General features: G+C 44.4%; 1 protein-coding gene across 1 annotated transcript; it reads left to right on the top strand.

Moving 5' to 3' along the window:
* Positions 1-2,911: 2,911 nt before the first annotated feature.
* On the top strand, positions 2,912-14,889 carry ZMPSTE24 (zinc metallopeptidase STE24). Its single transcript, XM_083750868.1, has 10 exons — positions 2,912-3,594; positions 5,612-5,758; positions 8,042-8,128; positions 8,914-9,030; positions 9,403-9,555; positions 10,206-10,347; positions 11,207-11,394; positions 12,479-12,583; positions 13,554-13,697; positions 14,034-14,889. Exons 1-10 carry the CDS (start codon positions 3,472-3,474, stop codon positions 14,256-14,258), a joined length of 1,431 nt encoding a protein of 476 aa, XP_083606994.1. The 5' UTR covers positions 2,912-3,471; the 3' UTR covers positions 14,259-14,889.
* The last annotated feature ends 579 nt before the right edge of the window (positions 14,890-15,468 follow it).

The following is a 15,468-nucleotide window of genomic DNA, read 5'->3' as shown; positions in this document are numbered from 1 at the left end:
AACTTTATGATGTGTAGCAAAGGTGCCAGTTGATGTTACACTCCCTTCATCTATGAAGCAGCATATTGAGGACTTCTTGTTTATTTATGGGCAGGGAGTTTCCTCCCTGGGAAAACCTGCAATTTGCTAATGTACACTCTGTACAGCAACACCAAGAGACACAAAAAATAAAAGGAACAGGCTCTGATGCTCACTGATGCAAACTTTGAGCTGCAATAGCTTTGCCTGGGGGAGCACCTGAGCCTCTTTTGTACACATCGTACAGAGCAAGCATAGTATTGTGACTTGTTTCTGATGATTTGAGGAAACCAGCTCTGAATTTTATACATCTAAAATGGATTTTATTCTTGTGCTTTCTTAAAAGTTATTTCATTGTTATATGTTATATGCAAGGTGTCTTAAAAACAGGCTCTGGTAAGTTCTGTCTGCGCGATGGATGTGTCTTTTCCATGTCTTCTGCCATCAGAACCTAACAAAGCCATGGTTGTACAGAGTGTCTTTCCCCTTTTTCTTCCCAGTATCCATTAGTGGTCTTTGTAGGTCGGCTTGTGCCAACCTGTAGCTGGCTGGGACCGATGGGAGTTGTCTTTGGGCTTTTAGCAAGGCCAGGAGGGAAGAAGACAAATTCTAGAACAAACGCCTTGAAACCTCAGACCAGGGCTAGTCAATGTGGTGCCATCCAGTTGTTCTTGGACTATGGCTCCCATTAGCCACAGCAAGCATGCCAATGGTTAAGGATGTAGTCCAGCAATATCTGGAAGGCAATGGTTGGTTTCCTCTGTCTCAGCACCTTTGTTCCAGACAGGTGTCTTAAGTCTGCTGTTCGGCAAAAACAAGAGGTCTTTTAAGACAAGTACATTTACAATGCATGTCTCTACTCGGGCCGGTTTCCAAGGGGTACTCACTGCTGAGATTTATTTTTGAGCTGATGTTGCAGAATTGCATTGTTATGACCCGCGCATGCGGAAGGTCCCAGGCTTAGTCCGCAGCATCTCCAGTTGGGCGCGTAGAGACCCCTGCCTACAATCCTGAAGAGCCACTGCCACCTGCTGCCGAGAATACTGAGCTGGATGAAGCATTGGTGTGGCTCAGTATAAGTTATATTCCTACCTGCTGTGGACTACAGTGCATCGGATGAAGATTCTCCCTCAGGTATGTGCCCCTCTTACCCACCTGCCAGCCAGACCTGATGGCCTCTAGTCCACAAAAGCATTTCACCACAATGCTAGCGTGTTGTTACTGTTACTGATATAGCCTGCACAGCTCAGTTGGTCAGAGTGCGGTGTTAAAAATGCCAAGGATGCAGGTTTGATCCCTGTATTGGGACAGCTGTGTACACCTGCAATTGCAGGGGGTTGGACTAGATCATGTGTAGGCAAATTAAGACCCGGGGGCCGGATTCGGCCCAATTGCCTTCTAAATCTGGCCCGCAGATGGTCTGGGAATCAGCATGTTTTAACATGAGTAGAATGTGTCCTTTAATTTAAAATGCATCTCTGCGTTATTTGTGGGGAATAGGAAATCGTTCATATTTTTTTCCAAAGTATAGTCCGGCCCCCCACAAGGTCTGAGAGACAGTGGACCGGCCCCCTGCTGAAAAAGTTTGCTGACCCCTGGACTAGATGATCCTCAGGGTCCCTTTCTTCCAGCACTACAGTTCTAAGATCCTATTGAGATGTTGTGCTGCAGGAGCCAAAACAGGTTAAATGTTGTGTGAGGTTTTTGCCCCCCCTCAAAAAAATACAGTTTCCTTAAAAAAATAGCCTTTTTTTGGAAAATTCAGTGCTCCGACCTTTTCTCCAGAGTTGCATGTCTTTGAACCTGGAGAACAGGCAGAACTGAGTCTGGGGTAGGCCTTCCTATTATCCCGCTCCTTATATCTTGCTAAAACTTAGGAATCCCACCACATGTGCATCAATGTGCCTTCCGCCTCCCTGCATTTCCAACAGGTGTATGGCCTAAATCTGAACATTTTGGCCAGTTTGACAGGTGTTAAATATCACCTGTAGAGCATTTTCATGTAGTTCTCTTTACATCATAGCATGCCTTGAATTTTATATCATCCCCCCCAAAGCCTCTCCCATGATTCCATTTGGATGTTGTAGCCAGAATCCCTGGCCCACTGCACCATTACGGATTTGACTTCTTCCTCCTTGACCTCCCAGTCAAGGAGTAGCCTATACATTTTAGTGTGGTTTATATTTAATTTGAATCAAATCTTTTTCAATCTTTTTCAATTCTGGAAGGTTCTGTGGAAAAACTGGTTTTTAAAAAAATCTTTTTGGAAGGTCTCATTCAATTGGAAATATTGCACCCAGTGTGTCAGGTGATTTTGGATTCCTTCAATTTTTTTGAGTTTTAGTCTATTGTCAAAAAGATCAGAGAATTTTGGGAGATGATCCATAACAAACTTTAAAAAATGTTTAAATGCTCTTTCCCAAAGAAGTCCGAAGCCTTCCTGCGAGGAATAATGAGTAATGAAATCTTAAAGAAATTCAGGAAAATTTTCATGTATGCTACAGTAGCAGCCAGAATTTCAACTGCAAAATGTTGGAAAGGAGACACTATCCCATCCAAATTAGACTGGCAAAACAAATTGCAAGAATATGCAGAACTAGCCAGATTATCAGCAAGGTTCCAAGATGTTACTGATGAAAAATTCAATAGAGTGTTCGATGTATACAGAGTTTATTTAAAAGAACATTGCAAAAATATAAATCCGTTGGCAGGTATGGGTTTACTTTCTGCGTAGGAGAATCTTAATGTAATTGAAACAAGCTAGAGGAGACAAAATTTAGTGTGCAGATAAAGAATGTAATCTGGGAACCACAATGGGGGGACCGGCGGTCATGTTGAATCCAACTACAAATTGTTACACACAGCAAGCACCAACTATGGAATGAATTTTTATTTTTATTTTCTGTTGATTATGTTACACAGTTTTTAAAACCAATAAAGCATATAAAAAAGCAACAGCAAAAAAAGCAAAAAAAAAAAAAGTTTAGGAATCCCACCAGAACAGGGAAAGGGGAGCAATTTGGGATTGACTAATTTTGGGGCGGGGGGGGAGCGAGAGTTGGAGGATGTGAGGGGATGGCGGCACGCATGACATCATTCCCCTGCGACGCAGCGAAAAGGAGCTCAGTTCAGACCCGCATTCTTTTCAGGCTTTTACTATTCACCCATTTCCATTAATCCTCCTTCGCCCGGCCGCCCGCGGAACATCCCGCCTACAACCGTCGCGAACCGCAAGATTGTTTCAGCGGGAACTGAGGCGGCGGTTCCGATTGGTCGGCTGTCTGAATGGAGAGAGGCGGGGGGGGGAGAAGGAGGGGAAAAGGAAAGATGTTCTTTCCCTCCTCCTGCTGCTGCCGGAAGCGCCCCAGGCGGAAGTGAGTGCCGGTGTCATCAGAGGAGGAAGCTGGCCGAGGGAACAGGCGTGCTGTCGAGCGGCGGATTTGGGGGCCCAGCATGGCGGCGCAGCGGCTGGGCGATCTGTGGGCCGAGACCCCCATGGAGAGCCGGATCTTCTGCTCGGTGCTGCTCTTCTCGTGGGCCGTCTACCTGTGGGAGGCGCTGCTCGCTTGGCGGCAGGTCGGAGGAAACCTTTCCTTTCCTTTTCATGCCCCCCCGCCCCCGTTGAGTTGCAGCAATTGGTAGCTGGCCGCGTTAGAAGAGGAGGAGGAGGAGGAAGGACAGAAATCTCCCCCCCCCCCCGACCCGGTGATTCCAGCACCTGAGGCTGCTGTCAAGGCAAGGGTGGAGGAATCTCCTGGCCCTTCAGACCCGCCTTTCTCAACCTTAGATTCCCCAGATGTTGGACTACCAACCCCCCCATCATCCCTAACCTCTGGTCCCGCTTGCTTAGGGATGGCGGAGGTCGTGGTCCAGGAGCATCGAGGCCACCCAAGGTTGAGAAAGGCTGGGTCATATGTTGCAGGGCTGCCTCTCCCGTTGCCTGATGCCTCTCTCGTTGCCTGAGGCCACACACACACCCCTTGCTGAAGTTAAGCAGTCCTGGGTGGAGAGGCAGCCACGTTGACGCTACCTTAAGTTCCACCCAGGGAGGAAAAGCTGGGTGTTAAATCTGTGGGCGTGAAATAACAGCCTCCTGACCTGAGAATTTTGTTCCTCCTTTTCTTCACAGCTGTCAACCCCACCCCTGCTTTGGCAGCTGGGAAGGGGGTGCCCATCCATTGCTGCTGATCTAAGGCTTTTAATACTGCGCATGCTTCCTAAGCCGATAAATGATTTTATTAACTCTTCTGTAGTCTTTCCTGTATAGGATAGCTTTTGGTTTGCTAGCGCCTCTCTTTGTAGCAGTGGTGGAGAACCTGTGGCCCTCTGCATGCTGTTGGACTCTTATCAGCTGGAGCCATGGTAGTCCTCCCCTGTCCGTTGGTCTCCTATTGTGCCCTTTGTTTCTTTTCTCCATATATGGTGCTGAAGAGGATGTGATTATTTACTATTACTTCTTTGTCCCCTCTGTGTCCTCTTCAGCAAGGTGCCCCACTTGGATTGATTTAGTACAGCAATTGTGTGTTAAAATAAATTAGTAGATCAAAGACTACAAACTTGCATCTTCCAAAGTACCCATAGCAAGCGGTTGATAAGAGCAACCATGCTGCTGTTAGACCTAATTCATTCAGGCAACCGTTCTGAGCGTGCTTACAAGGAAGTAAGCCTCATTGGATATAGTGCTATTGATTTCCAAGCAAACATGTATGGGATTGTTATGTGTGTAGACCTTATTGGTGTGTGTGTGCAAAACTTTCTTGGACTTCGCTCATTGCTGCTGCTGGTATCAAAATTTTAAAGGAATTTTCTCAGTACATTGCTGAAACTTGGTTTATAACAACAGGATCACTGAGAGACTACAGTAAAATCAGACCCAAGGACACTTTTACTTTTCTCAAAATATGGGATTTAAGGTTTGCCTCAAATAACTGAATTGTGCAAATTCCCTCCATTGTAGCTTAAGGCTATGTAGATTTGTAGAAACCACAATGAATCTGTGGTGGAAATTAGGGCAAGTTGTAGTGCATGGGATTTTCCCCATTTAAATTTTATTAATGGTATTAATTCTGAAGCTACAGAGACAGACAATACTTTAGCCACACCCACACATTTCTCATATCATGTTTCCTTTCTCACTCCCCCACTCTTGAATCAAAGAATAGGGAAGAGGAAAATGTAGAGAACATTGAAGAGCCATGAAGTAGTCAAGTAGAACTAGGAAGTTCTGCCAGCTACTTTAAAATGTCTCAATGTTCTATTACTCTTGGCAAACTCACATTTTGCTGTTAGGCATAGCTTCTGCCTTCTATTTTTGTAGGCGTTTGTTTATTTACTTGTATGAAAATTTCTACCCTGCCTGCATACATTGCTAAGAGTGCCCACAAGGTTAGTTCTTTAGGCCCATTGATTTGTTGTTGCATGCCCAGGCTTTGGAGGAGATCCCAATATCACCTGTTTCATTTTGTAGTCTTGGAAAACTTTGTCACTAACAATCCTTGGATAGAAAGAATAGGGGCTTCCTGTGACACCTGAGAACAGAGCTTTAGAAGGTATATGTTAACTTGTATTTACTGCTATGTTTAAAATATTTCAGAGGACTGTGTACAGGACAACCACCCATGTTCCACTGGAATTAGGACCAATCATGGACTCAGAAACATTTGAGAAATCTCGCCTTTATCAATTGGATAAAAGTGCTTTCAGCTTTTGGTCAGGGCTGTACTCAGAGATAGAGGGCACAGTAAGTATCTCTTTTTCCTCTTAAGTTCTGTGATTTTTCTTTATTAGTTAGAATGTAAAATAGTATTTCAAAATGTATTGGGAATGAGATTTTCATTTAAGCATCAGAAAATGCACAATATCAAGCCTAATCCTATGACAGGATGTAAGAATCTTCTGGTATTTCAATTTCTTAGGACAGACTTGTGGGGTTCCTCCTTTTTTTACTAGAACCCCCACAATCCATCACTGGAGCCTCATATAAATGGTATACTGATAGATTTAAAGAATTATGAGCCTGGGAATTTGTTTTGAGTATCAGAGCTGAATGAAACCCCAGTCTTTTTACATAAAATTTAATTTATGGTTACCTCTCTGCCACACCCACCCCACAAGCTTCCTTCATTTCGGCAGCACAATTAGGACAGAGACAGTCATTTTGTTGCTTTAAACAAATGGGAGTCATAGATCCTTACGAATCCTCTGAAAATCACCCAGAGATCTACCTTCTGCCCTCCCTTGTGCTAGAACACTGTTCTGTTCGGCCAGTGACATAGAATTTAGGGGGTGCAATGCTTTTTCTAGAGATGCTTCTGTCAGAAGATGATGCATGCTGTCTGTAATGATTTTGCTGCTTATTTAATATGGGGGTCAGACTGAAACTGTTAGACTTTGTGACACTCAGCTGGTTTAGATGTGACACCAAACCATGGTTTGCTGCTACATGGACCATGATTTAACATCACATGAGTAAGCCCTGATTTCTTCTCCTACTGCACTTCCTCTTTTGCAGCAAACAATTGTCTGCCATTTATATTCAGATTGACAAGTGTTGGTTTGTGCTTTGCTTTCAGAAAAGAGTCTCATACAAAATTGAATGCTGTCATATATCTATATATAATCATAATCTGAGTTGGAAGGCAAGCACAAACCATAGCTTACTGATTTGCATATGATGGCTTTCTATGAAAGGGAGGAAATTGCCCAAATTTTGTAAATACTTTTACCCATTTACCAAGGCCTCTTAGGCTGTGATCCTATAAAAACTTACCTGGGAGTAAGCTACAATGAATCCAGTGGGATTTACTTCTGAGTAGATATATAAGATTGCAGTTGCCTTTTGCTTTCAGTGTGAATTGTTGTTCTCTCTCTCTCTCTCTCTCTACCCCTCCCCCCTGGTTTTCCATTTTGTTGATTTTAGTCTTATATTATAATCTTGATGGTTTTATTTTCTAATTGCCTGCTACCCTACGAGTACTTCTTGACCTGAAGGCAAGGATAACAGGTGCATTCAAGTAAATACAAATAAAATAGACACTAAGCTACTAGGATTTTTTTTCTGGGTGCTTTCCACTTGGCTCAATCATTTCAGTTGTCTGGATACTTTTAACCGAACTATCTCTTGAAGTGGGGAAAGCAATGTGGCATAGGGGACTCATACTTTTGCTTGTGTTTCAGACTTTTCCCAAGCAGCTCAGAGTGGTGTTTCGGCTTCACAAAATCCCATGAGATTAGTTAAGGAAGGGAGACCGTAGGGCTTTCCCAATATAGCTGTAAGCAGGATGGAACTTTAACTGACCAGATAGCGCTTCAGCTGAGTGGGCATTGGCAGCTAGATTTTTCATATCCTAGCTCAGCACACACTAGCCCCTGCACAACGCTGACTTTCTGGCTCGGTGGGTGCTATCCAGCTCCCTCGTTCTATTAGCACAAGGATTTGTGCTTGCGCAGCTCAGCTTCCTCCACCTGCATGTGCCCCATGCTCTCCCCAAATCTGCTCTGAAAGGTAAGGGGAACCCCCCAGAACAGAGTTAGTGGACGTACAGAGGAGGGGGAGCCATGTGCTAACCAAATGAGTAACTTAGCACCACTTTGGATTCCAGCCATTGTAACTAGAGGGCAATGGGTTAGTGCAGTAGTCTTCAGCAGTTTTGCTGATCCTGGACCTAGCCTGCAGTATGGGACCCTCGTTTGCTTTAAAAAAACAAAAAAGCCACAAATATGTCACTAGTTTAAGAACTAGCAGGCACGGTTCTTACTCCCTAATAGCTGTACCAAAGAGGGGATTCTGATAAGGGCAGCTTGCTGGGTGAGGTGTGAAGTGGCATCGGCTGAAATTCCCTCTTAATGGCTATTAACAGGAAAGATGCTCTTTTTCTCTTATTTGTATCTCTTCTTCCCTTGTTAAGGTGCTATTACGGTAGTGCAAAGGCAGAGGATGAGAGAGGCTTGATTTTGTTTTTCATGAGATTCCTAAACTTCGGGGCTAGCCTGTTCCATAAAGCTGTGGGTTGGCTTTTTACAGGTGATCCTTCTGTGTGGAGGAATCCCTTTCCTTTGGTCTGTATCTGGAGACATTTCAGCTCGTGCTGGTTTTGGGCCTGAATATGAGGTAGGTCCCTGTGTCCCCCACCCCACCTGTAACTAAACTATCCATTTTTAATAAAATTTCAGCTGCTATTCCCTTTGCCTTTTTAAATATGAGCAATAAGAACATGGAAAAAGCCCTACTGAATGGGACCAAAGGCTGATCTTGTTCAAGACTATGTTTTCCTGCAGTGGCAGGCCAGATGCCTTTATAGGAAGTCCCTAAGCAGTGCGGGTGGCGCAGTGGGTTAAACCACAGAGCCTAGGGCTTTCCGATCAGTAGGTCGGCGGTTCGAATCCCCGCGACGGGGTGAGCTCCCGTTGCTCGGTCCCTGCTCCTGCCAACCTAGCAGTTTGAAAGCACGTCAAAGTGCAAGTAGATAAATAGGTACTGCTCCGGCGGGAAGGTAAACGACGTTTCCGTGCGCTGCTCTGGTTTGCCAGAAGCGGCTTAGTCATGCTGGCCACATGACCCGGAAGCTGTATGCCAGCTCCCTCAGCCAGTAAAGCGAGATGAGCACCGCATCCCCAGAGTCGGCCACGACTGGACCTAATGGTCAGGGGTCCCTTTACCTTTACCTTAAGCAGGGCATGGAGGCAATGTTGGGATAATCCCCAGAACAGTATGTGGGGGGAGGAGAGAGGCACTCATTCCATCTGGCTCCCACTAGCACAATGGGGATTGTTCCATCTGGAAAGCAGGGATGCTTACACTGATGGAACAATCGTAATAGCATGGCATTGAATTCCTCCCAATATGTCTGAAGTTAGGGAAGTACTGACCTGTATTTCAACCCTCCTTGCGCATAGATTGTTCAGTCCTTGGTGTTCCTGCTGCTTGCTACACTCTTCAGTGCTGTCACCGGTCTTCCGTGGAGCCTCTATAATACTTTCGTCATCGAGGAAAAACATGGCTTCAACCAGCAGGTATCTTACAGTATTTGTTGGCTGCTAAATTGATAGCAGTTTTCTTTCATTGCCTGTTGGATTTGTGCTTATTTGGCTTTTAAATCTGTAAAAGAGCTGTGGGAAGCCTTTGGCCCTCCAAATGCTGCTGAATTACAACAACCACCACCATCATTGACATGCTTGCTAGGGTTGATGGGAGTTGTAGTTCAGCACCATCTGGAAGGCCATCAGTTCTTTATGCCTGCTGTTCCGATTCTCCTGTTTCATCTAACTGTTCTCCAATGGCCTGGACAAGTTTTGAGTGGGGCTAAACAGCCTGTGATTTTTGAACCTCTTATATATTCACATAGCTGGCTTCCAAACATTTCATCTTAATTATCTCTTCTGCAGACTCTGGGATTCTTTTTTAAAGATGCAATCAAGAAGTTTATAGTGACCCAGTGTATCCTGTTGCCAGTAACGTCACTTCTACTTTACATCATTAAAATAGGTGGAGACTATTTCTTCATTTATGCATGGCTTTTCACCTTAGTAGTTTCTTTGGTGAGTATGTGATGCAGTCTGCTGTGTCCAGAATTGCTTTATGTGTAACTCTTATTAAATTGGGGAGTTGGTTGTCTCAAGTCACTAAACCGGCTTGCCTGCTTATCATTGTTTCCTTTCCATCTTGCCCCGTAAAACTGTAACTTTTCTAATAGTTCAGTTTAACTAAATTAAACAGGGGGCACAATCTAGTCCAGGCTAAGCACTATTCAATCTCTGGCTACAACATTTAATTAAACAACCAAATAAAAATGTGTCTTGCTTAATCAGGCAGTTGATGTTTAAGTCTGATACACGTTTTAAAATATACCAAGCAGCATTTTAGAGGAGGCTGTTTCTTCTGTGTGTGACAGAAGGGGTGCCAACAGGATTTCTGGGGCCCACTGCAGTGTATATGGATCCCCCCCAAAAAAGAAGCTGTTGAAGGCAGTCATTAGGAAATTTTGAGCCAGGTGTCATCAGTATGTTGACAATAATATCCGGACCTGAGGTGCACTACCACTGCATTAGTAACTCTAGGCTGGATTACTGCAACTCTCGCTTATATAGAAGTGCCTTTGACGTTGTATTGCTCATTCCTGGAGATAAATGTTAATGATGAATAAACTGGCCTAAGGTGTCTCTGTTTTAACAGTTGTGCTCCACTGTAGGTCCTTGTCACAATCTATGCAGACTACATTGCTCCCTTGTTCGATAAATTCATCCCACTCCCTGAAGGAGAGCTGAAGCAGCAGATTGAGGAGATGGCAAAGAATATAGACTTTCCTTTGACAAAAGTGTATGTGGTGGAAGGTGAGAGTCGGTACATCTCTGGGACAGCACATGTCACAAGGCAGCTCGTGATGATAGGAAAACAGCAGAATATATTATCAAGATCCAACCCCAATGCAACTTAAAATGCATTACACCCTTACAATACATTACACCCTTACATATTTATCATTTTACTATATTTTTTACCATATTTACCACAATCCATTTTAGATTGTAAAAATTTGGGGTGATAGCCAATCTTCTTCATAGAGTAGACCCACTGAAGCCTGTGGATGCAAGTACAGTGGTACCTCGGGTTACATACGCTTCAGGTTACAGACTCCGCTAACCCAGAAATAGTGCTTCAGGTTAAGAACTTTGCTTCAGGATGAGAACAGAAATCGTGTTCCGACGGCGTGGCGGTAGCAGGAGGCCCCATTAGCTAAAGTGGTGCTTCAGGTTAAGAACAGTTTCAGGTTAAGTACAGACCTCCGGAACGAATAAAGTACTCAACCCAAGGTACCACTGTATTACTTAGTTGACTATCACCCTTGGACTAACAGGGTAGACAACATGCAATGCCGCCAGTCATGCTTTCCTGGGGAAGGGCAGAAGGATCACCATTATAGGGTACCATCAAAGGAAGTGTCTTTTATAAGAAGGGCCCTGCTGGGTTGGGCCAAAGGCCCATCTAGTCCTGCAGTCTGTTCTCACAGTGGCCAGCAATAGTCACCCACCTGACCTCCAAGGGCTGGGCCAGCTGGCAATCTCGGCTGAAGGACAGATTCATGTGGACTTCCCTCCCTAGTTAAAATCTGTCCCCAGGATAAAGGGGACATGTTCACTTGCTTGCTTCTGTAATGTGACTTCGTTCCCACCCTTCTCCCACCTGCCCCAGGTTCCAAACGGTCTTCCCACAGCAATGCTTATTTCTACGGCTTCTTCAAGAACAAGCGTATCGTGCTGTTTGACACTCTCTTGGAGGATTATTCTGCCCTTAACAAAGAGCGCCCTGAGGAGCCTGGCTCAGAGAACCAGGTGGCTGGAGGAGACGGGGAAGATGCCGAGGCAAAGGCTAAAGCCAAAGTAAGCATCCAGATTGGGTGGGGGAAGGTTATATCACTAAGGTGCAGCCATTCTGATCTAAGATTTCCTAGGTGGACTGGAAAGAAGGCAAGGACAATTGTTCAGGGAGTGCAAGTGTGCACATCAGATCCTTGGCAATAAATGCTAAAGTGGTTGTAGGTGGCTTTTACTCAGGGCTGGGGAACCTGAGGTCCAGAGGCCAAATCCAGGCCTCTCTATTCTGGCCCTCAGGGCTATCCCCAGGCCACACTCTTCACTGACCCTGTTCCTTTGCATCACGTTCCTTTGCATCGATGGTGGAATGTAGCCTTCTGCACAAAGAGAGGTCACCCATGTTCCCCCCCTTACTTTTGCCTCTGGCCACACCCACCGCTGCCGCGCAGCCCCTGGGAGGTCGCTTGCGAGAGAATGGTTTCCCATTTTTGCAATAACCCCAAAGCCAGAATGTGGCTCATAATTTGTTGTAGCTATGAACTTCTGTTACCTGCTATTCTGCACATTTCTTTTTAGGACCAAGCTCTAAGCAACCAGGGCTTTTCTACAGTAGCTCCATTACTTGTAGATCTCTTCCCAGGGAGTTAAGCATTGCTTCCTCTCTTATTTATTTTTAGTGAAACCCTATTTTAAAATCAACTTTTGAACTACCTCATTCTTCTGATGCCACTTTGAGCTGTTGCTGTTATTGCATGGATAGATGTGTTTTGCCGTGCATTAGGATAATATGCTTGAAAATATTTATATTATGAGCCATCTTGAAAGGGGTAACCCTGACAGGAGGCCTACAGATACAGTATTATGGCCCCAGGGTTGGTTATGTAAACTATCAAAATTTAAAAGGGGCTTTCCCAAAGTGTCCAGTATTGACCCTCTAGGATTGATTAGATTGTTCAGCGGGGGTGACTAAGGACCCAGAGAGTCAATAGAGTGTCAAAAATCAACCAGGAGTAGGAAAGCCATTCACAAAGTATCATGTGAAGAATTTCTGCTTCCTGTCCTGCATTCGTGAGTTTGGAAGATGGTCTTTGCTCATGCTTGGATAACATGTTCCTTCTTTCTCTCTCCCCCCCTTTTTTTTTTACTCTAGAATAAGAAGCAAGGCTGCAAAAATGAAGAAGTCTTGGCTGTGCTGGGTCATGAGCTGGGGCACTGGAAACTGGGCCACACGATTAAAAACATTGTCATCAGCCAGGTGAGCAGAAAGCACCGAGGAAATTCCCATGGGTTTTGTTTGAGTGTGCTTATATTGACATGCAGCGCCATTCCTTTAGTTATGGAAGCAGTGAAAAGGAACGTGGGCAAGCAAGAGTGTAAATGGGGAGGCGTGTTAACAGAGAGGTGACTTAGAGCTGAACAGCCCATTACACAGAAATCTGATTGACCTCCCACTTTCCCCCTTAAGACTTTAAAAGCAGTCCAGGAGCCGGGGGCGGGGGAATGGAAACAGACTGCATCAGTTCTTAGGTGCATTGGGGTGGAGGTTAGCTTTTCTCTTATTTCTCCCCTGCACTGTGTTCCTCGGAAGCTGCTTTAAGCCACAGTGGCTGGGGATGTATTTACCTGTATTTTGGTCCCAGGTGTGGAAGCTCCAGCTGCTGCTGGATGTAGTGCCAAGACTGCTGATGCAGGCAGATGGCTAACAGCATGTGATGTCTTTCTTAAAACATCTACACTGCGCTACTGGACCAGGTTCAAGACTCTTGTGCTGATCTGCAGAGCCATGAATAACTTGGGTCTGGGACATCTTAAGGCCCGCCTGAGCCCTTATATCCCAACCCGATCACTGAGATCATTTGGAGGAGCACTGTTAGTTGCCCCGCATGTTACAGAGCCCCGGCTGGCCTCCACTAGAAGTTGGGTACTGAGCGTCACAGGCCCCATGGTGCAGTACACTCTTCCAACAGATTCAGCAGGCATCTTCGCTTCTGAATTTCAGGTGCCTATTCAAGGCTTTTTAAGCCAACTCTGCAGTTCCACATTTTCTAATTTTAATGATTGCTCCCATACCACTTTAAAAGGTTTAGTAATTTATTTTTATATTGTTTTACACCGCTCTGATATTTTATGAAAGGGTGGTATATAGATACTTTTACAAATAAAAAATGGTCGCTAACAAGTTATTAAGGCAACACATGCTGCTCTTTTTTCTTTTTCTTTCCTAGATGAACTCCTTCTTGTGTTTCTTTTTATTTGCCGTGTTGATTGGTCAAAAGGAGCTCTTTGCAGCTTTTGGATTTTATGATACTCAGCCAACCCTGATAGGCCTGTTGATCATCTTTCAGTTTATTTTCTCTCCTTATAATGAGGTAAAGTTCTGCTTTTGATTGCACACTCAAACCATTATTGCTGAAATGCTAGTAGTTTCTTTGCGGACTTAAACCCTCCTGTCCCACAGTAATGCTGTCAGAATTCTGATTCATTTTTTAATAATTTCCTCAGTGGTACCAGTTGTGTAGCATTTCTTTGTTTTTATTTTGCAGATTTATAAACTGCTTCACACTCAGAAGCTGTTGAAGTAGTATACAATTTAAAGAATTGTCTTTACCATGCAGAAGGCTAGCGGGTACGAGGCTGGGGTTTGGAGGATTCTGAAACATGTTCTGAGTTCTTAATGTAACTTCCCTATATTGTTTCCCTTACAGGTTCTCTCCTTCTGCTTAACTGTATTAAGTAGGCGATTTGAATTTCAAGCGGATGCATTTGCCAAGGATCTTGGAAAGGCTACAGACTTGTATTCCGCTCTGATCAAGTTAAACAAAGATAATCTGGGATTTCCTGTTTCAGACTGGTTGTTTTCAATGTGGCATTATTCTCATCCTCCGCTGTTAGAAAGACTTCAAGCACTGAAACAATCTAAGCAAGACTGAATGAAATAACTACTGGCTCAAAGGAGCTTCCATCCCAAAACAAATTTCCAGTTTTTAAAAACCATCCATACATATATATATTCATTCCATTCCTGAGCACACCATTCTGCATAGCAACATGCGCTGTTCACCTTATTTGAAAGTAGCGCCCAAAAATCCTGTATCCAATTTACGGAACTGAATTTTAAAGAGAAATACCTTGCGGGGACTGAATTGGAAAGGAATGTAACATGTAAAGTTTTATCTGAAATCTTAACAAAGCAGTACTTGAGGGGAAAGTTTAACTTGTCACAACCTGAAGTATCCATGCTTGAATTTGTGAAAGCTTTGAATGTGACTTTTGTACCTTTTAAGCAGTTTGTCTGGGTGTTCTTACAGTACGATAAACTTCTAGCTTTCCTACCTCATCCAATGAGGGGGTCTGATCCTGGATAACTATCCTTCCCCCCTCCCTTTCTGACCGTTGGATTTCAAGCATTTAAACCAAACGCACTCTGGACTGAAAGTGTGAACTTTCCCCTTTAGGTCCAAGTTCATACCTGCAATGAATGAAAAGGCTACTTTTTACAGAGAAAATAAAGTTGCCTCTCTCCCTGTATGGGGAATGGAGAATAAATTGCAGCTCATGAAACATCCTGCTTATGTGTGTCCCATATATTGTGTGTATGATGATGGTTTGGAACTTATCTGGTCTCATCTCCCCCTACCCACTGATTTTCTGGATAGCAGTGTTTGGAAGGAATAACTATGTAACAAAAGCTATACTCTTTGTCAAGAAAAAAGAAACTGACGTGATTGACTTGCATCACTGAATAGTCATACAGTCATACCTCGGGTTACAGACACTTCAGGTTGCGTTTTTTCCAGGTTACAGGCATGCTGAAACCCGGAAATACCGGAACAGGTTACTTCCGGGTTTCGGTGGATGCGCAGAAGTGCCAAATCGCAACCCACATGTGCACAGACGCAGTGCTGCGGGTTGTGAACGCTGCGGGTTGCGAACGTGCCTTCCGCACGGATCATTTTTGCAACCCGAGCATCCACTGTACAGTGGTACCTCAGGTTAAATACACTTCAGGTTACATATGCTTCAGGTTACAGACTCCGCTAACCCAGAAATAATACCTCGGGTTAAGAACTTTGCTTCAGGATGAGAACAGAAATCGTGCTCCTGCGGCGCGGCAGCAGCAGGAGGCCCCATTAGCTAAAG

This window comes from Podarcis gaigeae (assembly GCF_964106915.1).
Source record: "Podarcis gaigeae genome assembly, chromosome: 8".
Taxonomy (NCBI): Eukaryota; Metazoa; Chordata; class Lepidosauria; order Squamata; family Lacertidae; genus Podarcis; species Podarcis gaigeae.
Note: the sequence above shows the minus strand (reverse complement) of the source record. Positions and strands in the feature narration are given on the sequence as shown.

Coding starts and splice junctions, on each gene's coding strand:
- ZMPSTE24 (XM_083750868.1), top strand. CDS start 3,472: ATGGCGGCGCAGCGGCTGGGCGATCTGTGGGCCGAGACCCCCATGGAG. Junction 8,129..8,913: donor GTTTTGGGCCTGAATATGAG/GTAGGTCCCTGT, acceptor CCTTGCGCATAG/ATTGTTCAGTCCTTGGTGTT. Junction 11,395..12,478: donor AGGCAAAGGCTAAAGCCAAA/GTAAGCATCCAG, acceptor TTTTTACTCTAG/AATAAGAAGCAAGGCTGCAA.